General features: G+C 34.1%; 1 protein-coding gene across 1 annotated transcript in view; it reads left to right on the top strand.

Moving 5' to 3' along the window:
* Positions 1–12,250, top strand: part of Atf2 (activating transcription factor 2) — an 83,658-nt gene that overhangs the window by 58,205 nt on the left and 13,203 nt on the right. The window contains exons 11-12 of the mRNA XM_074071139.1: positions 3,114–3,260; positions 8,439–8,645. Coding sequence (XP_073927240.1) covers positions 3,114–3,260; positions 8,439–8,645 — 354 coding nt within the window. The remainder of the gene's footprint in view (positions 1–3,113; positions 3,261–8,438; positions 8,646–12,250) is intronic.

The raw sequence follows: 12,250 nt of genomic DNA, 5'->3' as shown, positions 1-12,250 counted from the left end.
TCCAGTTAATTGCTGTTTGGCCACTCATCTAATTTCATTTTTAATTTATCTATTTCAACATTGTCCTATCAGTTATTAGTGTCTTAATTTTCTGTGCCTTCACTATTAGTACTGCACCTGATTGTTTAAAAAAGAAAGGAACTCGATCTTATCTGGCTTCTGAAAAATGCAGAGTATAACATGGTCTTGAACATATTTTACATTTTAGATAAGGGCCAAACCAATGCTTAAGATGAATGCTAAGTACATTTTAAAAATACAAAAGTGTAGAAACTCTCCAGATTCTTCAATACCCCCACTACCTCCATGCTATGAAAATAGAGACCTTGATAGCAATTCTTTTTTTTTTTGATAGCTATTCTTGAAGAAATTCTTGAGAAATGATAGTTTCGTGTGTTATATTTAACTTTTACTGCAAGCCCTACAAGTATTTATTCTGAGTTTTACTGAAAATGTATCAGGATTCAGAGCTTAATGATTTGTTCAAAGTCATAGATGAAAACAGTTAAGTTCTAAACTTAAGGTATCTTTTAGTTCTATAGGACTTCATAATACATTATGTATACTAATCAGTGAAGATACTAGGACTTTACAAGTATTGTACTTTTTTGGTCGGACTGGGATTTGGACACAGGGCTTCATGCTTGCAAAGCAAGCATGCTACCACTTGAGCTACACTCTCAGTCCTTTTGCTGTGGTTACTTTTGGAGATGGAGGTCTCATGAAATATCTACCCAGGCTGACCTTGAACTACAGTCCTCCCAAGTAGCTAGGATTATAGGCATGAGCCACTGGCATCCATCCAAATACTACTTTATAATTCATAAAGTCTGCCAGAAAAGAGGGAGAAAACATGGCTGATCTTGAGTGACATGGCTTAACACTTGCATTATCAGGCTTGGCATTTTCAATCCTTTGTGGTTGTCTTTCGAATCATTAAGTCATGTAATCTCTATTTTCTTTCCTGCTCTTCCCTTTCTGGAAACAACATAGTGTATGGCTAAATTGTGCATATGGCTAAACTGAAGAGATCCTGGTTCATCAGTTGGTTTATTGGCTGTGTGACTTTGAGCAAAAGATCACTGTTTTTCTAATCTATAAAGTGGAGATTCTATCCAATTAAAAACACATTGGAAAAGTGCTGGTAATACAACACCCTAGTGAATCTCAAGTGCCATTTATATGGTATTCTAGATAAAACTCTTGGGATCAGAGAACACATTGTTGGTTTCCAGGAGCCAGAAGAGTATGACAAGAAGGGCATAAGGGCATGTTGGGGGTAGAACTAACTCTGATGTATCATAATTGAGGAAGAAGTGGCTCAAATATATTTGCTTCTTGAAACTCATAGAACTATACACCAAAAAGAGTAAATTTACTGAATGTAACTTGCACTTCCATAAAACTTTTTTTAACTAATGGCTTCATTTTAAATATTAATTCAGAATCTTAAGGATTAGCAGTAAAGAGAAAATGTCCACTTACCCAGATACAATTATTGTCTCAGAAGAAATCTAGTGACCTTTTCATATATGCTTCAGTTAATAAAAGTGTACATATAATAGACAGTACAAAGATGTGCGTGGATGAAAATAAAGACTTTGCTAATTTTTGAATAGTTGTAAAATTTTCTAACTTGTTGGTTGTAATAAATGAAAGCAGCTGTACTAGAATCATTTGGGATCCTTTTACAAAAGCTTTGCTCTTGTGTCCTTTGCTTAAATACGAAGGGAAAAAAGAAAGTAAAGATTGCTAAGAATCCCTATTTGTAATACCTAACACCCCAGTTATTCTAGGAAGTCTGGAAAATACTAGATAGACTACAACACAGTTCTTACCAATACATTACATATAGGATTTGTTTTTGGGAGGGAGCCTCTTTTCCCCCAGATACTCTGAATGTAGATCTTAAGAAAATATAGGGGCCAGGGATGTGGCTCAGTGGTAGAGTGGTTACACAGCATGTGCAAGGTCCTGGTTTCAGTTCCCAACCCTACAATAAATAAATGTATAAGTAAATAATAGCGAATATATCTGACTCAGATATTTGTGCTAATACTTATTTTGGCCTTAAGAAGTACATCTCTGTGTCAACAATAATAGTCCCAGGTTTCTCAGGTCCCTGAACTCCTTTTTACTGCTGAGATGCTACAGTATGATTATCTTGTGCTATTTCATATTTACAGATTGTAACATTAAAATTACTTAAAAGACGTCCTGTGCCCATTTTCACTAAAGAAACCAATTTCTGTCAATTAGCAAATATGTTTGTTATGCTAACAGAGATACAAAGAAATACAAGAAAATCTGTTTTTAAAGCGCTTGCTATATGGTTGGGAAATAAGATAGTCACATGTGACAATTTTGCTGAAGCATTCAATTTGTACCTTTGTGAGAAGTATATCCATAAATATCTAGGGCCTCATTATAAGAGGAGATTTATCATATTGTGAAAGTCCATGAGGTCTGATTCAGCTATCTGGCAAAATAGAACATAGTGGAAAAATCAATCTGACTATTGGGGACAGAGAGGAACCTACAAGAGGTATATTCAACTAGTTGTAGGTTCTGGAAAAAGTTCAATCTAACAGGCATCATAGTGGTCTAAAAAACGCAATATTAGGTCATTGTCCAACTAAGTATTGCATCAGATGTGCAAGCAAAGGGCCCTAATCTGGAAAAGAAGAGATTTAGATCCTGGACTCTAGGCAGAGCCTGGTATGGAGTATAGGAATGGGGTAGAAGGGAATGAGTAAAAGTGTACATCTTAATTAACTTGTGTTACACATTTTAGTTGAACAAAGCTAGTTACTTTCAGTTAACAGTGTTTATTTTTTTAAACTTTCTCAGACTTCATTAGGAACAGCTAATTATAGAGTCCCCTGTTAGTACTAGACAAAAAGAGAAGTTTCCCTAAGATCCTATTTATTGTTTATTGTTTGTCGTATTGATATTTCTAATAATGTACTGAAATATAATAAAAACTGTTTTCCAAAGCCAAATGTATTTCTGTGTTCCTTAACAAATAATGTATTTTGGTTAGCTACAGAGTGTTGAGAGTTGGCTTGGGTGTAAACCAGGAAACTTTTTTTTTAATGGTGTTTGCATTTCAGAGATTAAAAGCTGCTTTGACCCAGCAACATCCAGTTACCAATGGTGACACTGTCAAAGGTCACGGTAGTGGATTGGTTAGAACTCAATCAGAAGAATCTCGTCCACAATCATTACAACAGCCAGCCACATCCACTACAGAAACTCCGGTATGTGTTGTTTTTATCATTTACCATTCTTGTTATCCTTAAAAAGACAACGTGTGACTTACATGGCTTTATATACTTTGAAAAGAGTGTTTTTAGCTTTCTTATTTCAAAAACTCTATCAAAAGCCTTGAGAAAAGGAAAAAGTAGATCTGTGTATAAGTATGATACAAAAATAAATAAGTAAAAATAATAGATCAATAATTACTGAAATTCAGGCCACCAGACACCCTGAAAATATTTATATGGGTGTTTTGTTTTGATGAATGGATCAAGAAAATGTGGTATATGTACACAATGGAGTATTACTCAGCCATAAAGAGTAGTGACATGTTGTTTGAAGAGAAACGGATGCAACTGGAGGACATCATGTCAAGTGAAGTAAGCCAGGCTCGGAAACACAAAGGCCACATTTTCTCTCATACATGGAAGATAGATCCAAAAGATAAACATACACACAAAAACAAGCCTGATCATATACAAAGTCATACATAGAACTTGCTTGTAATAGTAGAACTACTCTATGGAACTCGGGGAAAGAGGGAAAGGAAAAGAGAGTGATAGGGCATCAGTGATATCATAAAACATAAGATGTGAAGGTTGAAGGTACAAGGATGTGTATTGATAGCTGTTGAAAAATGGTGGGGGGTAGGTAAAGGGGTAAAGGAGAATAATGGAAGGGGTTGAACGAACCACAGTAAAGTACACCCACAGTGGGCATACATTGGGACACCCTTTTGAGCATCAACTTAAATATTAATAGTGAAAAACAGGACTATAAAATAGATACACTATGGGGTGACGGCTAAGGAAAGGGAGGAGGGTGAATGAAGGAAATTAAGGTGATGGTGTATAGTAGGTTGACTTCACATACCTATGTGAAACAGAACTAAGAAACATCTTGCAATTACTTTAAGTGGGGCAGGGAGGGGGTTGAGAGGGAGAGACGATGGAGGCAATGTAACTAATGTACAATATAAGTCTAATCGGAATTGTCGCTATGAATCCCCCTTTGTATAATGAATATATCCTAATAAAAATTTATAGAAAAAAAAGAAACTATCCTTCCAATGGGATTTATAGGGGTGGGGAGTAAGGAGAGAGATCATCAAAATACACAAAATTTCTGTTACATAGGAGAAATAAGTTCAAGAGATCTATTATATATCACAATGACTGTAGTCAATACTGGTATATTGCTGTACCTGAAAATAGTGAAGAGTAGATTTTAAGTGTTCTCACCACAAAAAAATGAGTGTATGAGTCATACATATGCTAAATAGATTGGTTAAGCCATTCCACAACATATACACATGTAAAAACATACACCATAAACATACACATTTTTACTTGTCAGTTTTTAGTTTTTAAAATAAATTGTTAATGATAGGAAAGGATTTTATTCTTGCATATTAATTGTACAAAGGGGTTTCATTATGATATTTCCATATATGCAAAAACTAATTACAAGTACTAGTAGAGTAGCAGAAATGATTATAGTTAAATTTGTATATTTTTATGTTTAACAAGCATTTGATTCTGCCTGGCTTGGAGGTGTATACTGTGCCTTCTGTACCCCAATTCTATTCCAGAACTCATTTCAGAACATTAAGACAATATTTACCAGACTATTCTAGAATCTGATAATACAGCAGTGGATAAATGAATAAAGTCCCGTCCTTACTGGGCTTCCATTATAGTAAAACATAAAATTATGAATCCAGGGAAACTATAGTTAGCATATGAAAATAAAGATTTATTAAGTACAAATACTTATTTCTTTTCTTTATAAAAAAGACCCTTAATAGCTTGCAGACCTATAAAAACAGTTATCAGCTATATTTGCCCTGTGAACCAGTTTGCCAACCCCTGGTTTATAATATTAAAAAACACATTCTCACTCATTTTTCTCTCAGCTCCTAAGTAAAGTTGCTTAGTAGACGACAACCATAACTACATTCCATTTTATCTGAAGTTTTGTAAAAATAAAATGTAGTTAATACCTGTGCTTAGATGGTGATCTAAAACTTGGCTGTTTACCCGAGTTTCTTTGATTGGAAACATACTTTTTTAGTGTCTGCTAATATTCTTCAAGCAGAGAATATAAAAGAGCTAAGTAAGAATTTTTAAAGATTTAGCAGCAACCCTGCATGTAGAAATATTGTTCAGATACATAGAAATGTTAATCATGATAGATAGTCACAAACTAGAGAGAAGTGAAAAATGACCCAGTATAAACAGTTTCCATGCAGCATAGCTGCTCCTTTGGTGATGTCAGTAATGCATTCCATACATACACACTCTGTACATTTCTTTTTTTTTTTCTATATATTTCTTGAAAAGACTTCTGATCACCTAGAAGGTAAGAGTACTTACACAAAGAAATAAAAAGGAGTAATGCTTTACAACAAGTGGCCAAATATTAAAAACAGAAACAAGAATTACTAAAGAAAAAATGTCTGCCCTTGGGATACTTGGAACAGTAGTTAATAGCTCTAACACTTTAATATCTGTAGACGAGATCGTTATAATATGATATACACTGTAATTAACATACAGCATTTCAGGAAACAGAAAAATCGGTGATAAATTTGGGCTGGTAGAGTGGCTGAAGTGGTAAGAAACGCCTGCCTAGCAAGCATGAGGCTTTGAGTTCAAACCCCAGTGCTGCCAAAAAAGAAGAAAAACAGAAGAATCAATAATTTTAAAAAAGGTTTCAGTTTTGCTCCTTTAAGAAAATTATACACATTTCTGAAAAATACAGCATTCCTCAACAGTATTAAAGATTTTATTGTTTATAACATTTATAGAATATAACCTATTAAATTTTTCTTTAACTCATAATATTTAGGTTATACAAGAACAGTTTAAATAAAAAGCTCACAACAAGGAAAACATTTAATGTTAATATAGGTATAGTTTGTTTTTATGACAAGTCTTTAAGAAGTCTGTGACAATAGTTAAAAGAAAACTCTTCATTCTCCTCAATGTAAGGTTCTAATATTTTTCTAGGTATAGAACAAATTTTCTAAAGAGGAAATTCACAACTCTAAAGTTCCTCAGTCAAGAAGGAGTGAATGATCGGATGCCTGCTTAGCAAGCGTCAAGCCCTGAGTTCAAACCCCAGTACTGCCCAAACAAAAAAAGAGGGAATGAAATAAGTTTCTCAAAATTATATTCAGTTTCTCTGTAACAGAATTAATAGAAAGAAAAGTTTTCTTTAAAATCTGTTACCAGTTCAATACACACACACACACATACACATATACACACACACCCGGTACATAGGGTAGGAGCCAGTGTGAGGGGTAAGGGTGAAGGAAGGGTAAATATGATTGAACTACTTTATAAGCATGGATGAAAGCAGAATAATGAAACCTGTTAAAAATTGTTTTTTAAAAAAGTGAGAGAGATAAGAAAGAGTAATAGAGGGAGTAAATTTGGTCCAAGTATATTATATGCATATATGGAAATACCACGATGAAACCCCTTTGTACAATTAATATGCATGAATAAAATCCTTTCCTATCATTAACAATTTATTTTAAAAACTAAAATTTGACAAGTAAAAATTGTATATATTTATGGTGTACAATGTTTTTATTTGTGTATATGTTGTTTCCTATTCAAACAAATGAATACATGAAAAAAACCCATTTGCAATAAGATGAAAATTTGTGGCCCCCTAATCAATATAATTAGCAAAGGTAAAGATAAGTTCTATAGGTAACTTACTATTTCTTTAAAATATTTCAAGGTTGCAAGTGGGGGTTTTTTGGGTTTTTTTGGTTTTTTTTGTACTGAGTTTAAGCACAGGGCCTCATGCTTGCTAGTCAGGCGTACTACCACTTGAGCCACTCCACCAGCCCTGTTTTTGTGTTGAGTATTTTCAAAATAGGGTCTCTCAAACTATTTGCCTGGGCTGGCTTCAAACCGCAATCGTCCTGATCTCTGCCTCCTGAGTAACTAAGATTACAGGCATGAGCCATTGGCGCCCAACAAGTTTCAAGTCTTGAAGCCAACCATACAAATATTTTTCTAAAAGATCAAGTCACAATATATAGGGAAAAGAAAACTGATTTACACTGGACCTTTATTTCAGTTAAAATACTTTATAACTGAAGAAAACATACTGGCAATAAAATGAAAATTTGTAGCACCCTAATGAAATAACTCTCTTAAATTTTTGTTTTGTATTGCTGGTTATTAAACCCAGGGCCTCATGCATGCTAGGCAAGCATTGTTCCACTGAGCAACATACCCAGCCATAACTCTTAATTTTTAATGCTAATTATTTAGACAAAGAAATTAAATGATTACTTTGTATTTGAGGGGATTGTACAGTAAAAAATAGTTGGGTGATATATTTACAGAACTTAACCTTGAACTTATACATAAGATTTTTGCTTATTATGTTGATTTGTGGAATACAAATTTTACCTGTCCATACCATTTTATAATTAGTTATACAAAAAAGATTGTTTTCGGGCTTCTCCTTTGGTTCATGTAGCAGTAACCACAAAGTGCTCTTTCCTTGTATCTTTTTCAATAGTTCATTTCCTGTCTCCCATATTCAAATGTTATGTGGCACAGGTTTAGGATTTATGAGAGGCTTAGGGTTACCTAGTATTCAATAGCCCCATATTCTAGACAGTCCAAATAATGACTGAAAATTTTTATCCCTGGCTGATCAGACATAACCAAACTGATCCATTGGAAGGCAGGAGGACCAATTAAAATGAAAATCAGGGCTCTTGTGGTATTTTTCCCACCAGGAAAATGAACGTTAATAATTATAAGAATATGACCCTTAGAAAAAGACTAACTCTAAATTTCAAAACTACCCCCAAAATACATACATACTTTAACTCTTCATTTAAGAATAACCAGTATTTAAAGAAAATTTGACGGATTTAATGAGATATATTTTATTTCAAGAATAGCATTGAAAACATGGTTTCCTGTCATGAATTTAATTTAAGAATTATTAAGTTTTTAAATTTAGTACTTTAAAACAATAGTTATCTAAGGATTAAATGATACAATAAAGATCAGCGTATGACCATTTATATTATTTTCATTTTTTTCATAGTTCTGCCTAAATGAAAATACGCATTAAAGAAATTCACTGTGACAGTGCTAAATACACATAAAACAAGCTTCCATTTGTGTTTGATGTAGGCTTCTCCAGCTCACACAACTCCACAGACTCAAAGTACGAGTGGTCGTCGAAGAAGAGCAGCTAATGAAGATCCTGATGAAAAAAGAAGAAAGTTTCTAGAGCGAAATAGAGCAGCAGCTTCAAGATGCCGACAAAAAAGGAAAGTCTGGGTTCAGTCCTTAGAGAAGAAAGCAGAAGACTTGAGTTCTTTAAATGGACAGCTTCAGGTATGAGGTGTAAATTTTGTTCTAATTTTTAATAGTTGGGAACATAATTTCTCTCTCCCTCATTTTATGCTTTGCCATTGAGACATTTTAGGGGATGGTTGTAGGTATATGTGAAATCAGAAGTTTGTAAACATATTTGAGTGCTGAGATGAAGGAATATAAAACTTTTTAACACTGACACATGAAGAAATGTAGTTTACCTGTTTAGTACACAAATACCTAAACTATTTTGGTTGAAGTTTATAAAGTTGTGATAGGAAATTCCAAGAATTTAAAAATATGACTTATATTTCACTTTTCCTGCTTAATTTATAAATTTGCTTTAGCAACAGTTTCATTTTTAAATTCTTTTATTTGAATTACAATTTTATTTTGTTTTGTTTTAAGAGAATATAGGGTTTTTTTTTGTTTTTTTGTTTTTTTGTCTTTTTTAAAGGGCCTTGCAGATGCTGGGTAAGCACTCTACTACTGAACTACACTTTTTTTTAATTGTTACGTTTATTTTGAGACGGGTCTGCCTAAGTTGCTTAGGCTCTACTTCAACTTGCTATTCTTCTGCCTTAGCTTCCCAAGTAACTAGGATCATAGGCAAGTGCCATTATTGTCTGGCTAGATCAAGTCTTTCAGTTGTTCATTCTAATTAAAAATGAATCTTCTTATATAATCATAATTGGTAATAAGAGGACCCCTACTCCTTTTTAAATCTGTCTGTAAAGATGTCACAAATATAAATGTGTCTGTTTAAATGCTTATAAAAAGGTTTTATTATCAGGTATAGTACTTAATCAAATTAAATTTTATAACCATACATGAGGCAGACATCTTTAAAAAGGTTTTGTTGTGCTTTGTTGCTTTTTTTCTTGGCAGTGGGGTTCTAACTCATGCTTGCTTACTAGGAAAGCACTCAGTCACTTGATTCACTCCTCTCAGTTCTTTTGCTTTTAGTTTGTTTTTCAGAAAGGGTTTCTTGCTTTTTCCCAGCTAGCCTCAAACCACAATCAGCCTACCTGTACTTCCTGACTAGCTGGGGTTACAGGCATGTGCCATCATGCCTGGCTTGTTTTGTTTTGCTTTGTTTTTGAAATGAAGTCTCACTAATTTGTGCCAGGCTCTCCTCAAACTGCCATTCTCTTATGTTCACTTTCCAAATAGCTGGCATTACAGTCCACCACCATACCCAACCCTTGTATTTTGAGTAGTGATATGGTAGTTTTAAAACAAATAGATTACCTTATAAAACTTTTAATAATTTAGAAAAAAATTAATCATGTCTTATCATTCCATGTAGACCTCAAATATATATTTATATACTAGAGTTTACTTGGAAATGTTATCATTATCATCTGATATTTGAGTTCTTATTCAAAAACTACTTCTACATCAGGTTAGACAGAAATTCTGAATTTTTTCCCTTTTAAATAAAATGAAACAGATTATAATACTAGTTTATGCATAGACTTAAAAAATGGCTGTTCTTTACCAAGCCTATTAGAATAATAGCTGCTACTATTTACATTTTCAGTATTCATATTGCATTAACAAAGTGATTTAAATATGTTATTCATAACTAAAAATCTTCTGATAACTTGGTTATTTTGTAGTTGTATAACATAAAGCATAATCTCTGATAGCTTCAGTTGTCTTACCTATAGAATAGAATTATAATGCTTACTAGTTTTACTTCTCTGGATTGTTACATAAATCAATCAAATTAAAATGAATCAAACAAATTAAAATGAATGTTTTCACAAAGAAAATTTAATTTCAAGGCAAATTGATTAATAGCTTCCTTTATAATTTGACCTTGTGCCTTTTCAGGAAGTGAAAAGCGTTTAAATAGTATGTATGTCCTTTACCAGGACTTTAGGTTGGGCCAGTGTTCTGCCTGATCTAAGTTATAGTAGCATTAACAGTTTTTAATGAATATTGCTATTTCCTTAATTGTGCTGCAACACTGGTCACCACTTATTATTAATAGCAGAACTTTCAGAAAATCTTAGAAAACTCAGGATTCAAAATAAATATAATCTTCATTTATCTTATTTTTCCACCATATGGTAAAAATCATTATTGCAACAATGTGCCTTTTCATATTTCTAACTTGGATAAAAATTTTTGTTGGAGAAATATAGGCAAGATATATCATCTAGTTAGAAGTTTGTGAGCCAAGAGTAGTGGCTCAAGCCTGTAATCCTACCTACTGGGGAGACAGAGATGAAGAAGACTGTGGTTTGAGGCCAGCCTAAGCAAAAAGTTAGTAAGACCCCATCTCAACCAATAAGCTGGACTTGGTGGTGTGTGCCTGTCATCCCAGCTGTGAGGGAAGCATAAATAGGAGGATCACAGTCCAGCCCAGCCCAGGCATGAAAGTGAGACCCTATCTCAAAAATAACCAAATAAAAAAGAGCTTTGAGTGCCTGCCAAGTGGGTAGAGTGCCTGCCTACCAAGTGCAAGGTTCTGAGCTCAACCCCAAGTACCACCAAAAAAAATGAAGTTAGCTCACACCTAATTTTGAAGCATGAGACCACTAACTGAATTCTCAAATTATAAATAGAACATATAAAATCACCTTTTTAATCATTAAAAATCTGAGTGATGATGTCATCTTCTTAGCTTTAGAAATGAATTCCAAAATGTGAAGAGATAAAGTGGTGTATTATTGGGGATTGGATTTGATTTTAAAAACTTCTCATGGGCAAGTGAACTAAACAGAACTTTCTCAAAAGAAGAAATTCAAATGACCAAAAAAACACATGAAAAAATGCTCACCAACTCTAGCAATAAAGGAAATGCAAATTAAAACCACACTAAGATTCTACCTCACCCCTGTTAGAATAGCCATCATCAGCAACTCCACCAACAACAGGTGTTGGCAAGGATGCGGGGGAAAAAGGAACCCTCTTACACTGTTGGTGGGAATGTAGACTAGTACAACCACTCTGGAAAAAAATTTGGAGGCTACTTAAAAAGCTAGACATCGATCTACCATCTGATCCAGCAATACCACTCTTGGGGATATACCCAAAAGACTGTGACACAGGTTACCCCAAAGGCACCTGCACACCCATGTTTATTGCGGCACTATTCACAATAGCCAAGTTATGGAAACAGCCAAGATGCCCCACCACTGATGAATGGATTAAGAAAATGTGGTATCTATACACAATGGAATTTTATGCAGCCATGAAGAAGAACGAAATGTTATCATTCGCTGGTAAATGGATGGAATTGGAGAACATCATTCTGAGTGAGGTTAGCCTGGCTCAAAAGACCAAAAATCCTATGTTCTCCCTCATATGTAGACATTAGATCAAGGGCAAACACAACAATGGGATTAGACTATGAGCACATGATAAAAGCGAGAGCACACAAGGGAGGGGTGAGGATAGGCAGACACCTAAAAAATTAGCTAGCATTTGTTGCCCTTAACGCAGAGAAACTAAAGCAGATACCTTAAAAGCAACTGAGGCCAATAGGACAAGGGGAACAGGTACTAGAGAAAAGGTTAGATCAAAAAGAATTAACCTAGAAGGTAACACCCACGCACAGGAAATCAATGTGAGTCAATGCCCTGTATAGCTATCCTTATCTCAACCAGCAAAAA

This window comes from Castor canadensis, chromosome 4, assembly GCF_047511655.1.
Source record: "Castor canadensis chromosome 4, mCasCan1.hap1v2, whole genome shotgun sequence".
In the NCBI taxonomy this organism is placed as follows: domain Eukaryota; kingdom Metazoa; phylum Chordata; class Mammalia; order Rodentia; family Castoridae; genus Castor; species Castor canadensis.
Note: the sequence above shows the minus strand (reverse complement) of the source record. Positions and strands in the feature narration are given on the sequence as shown.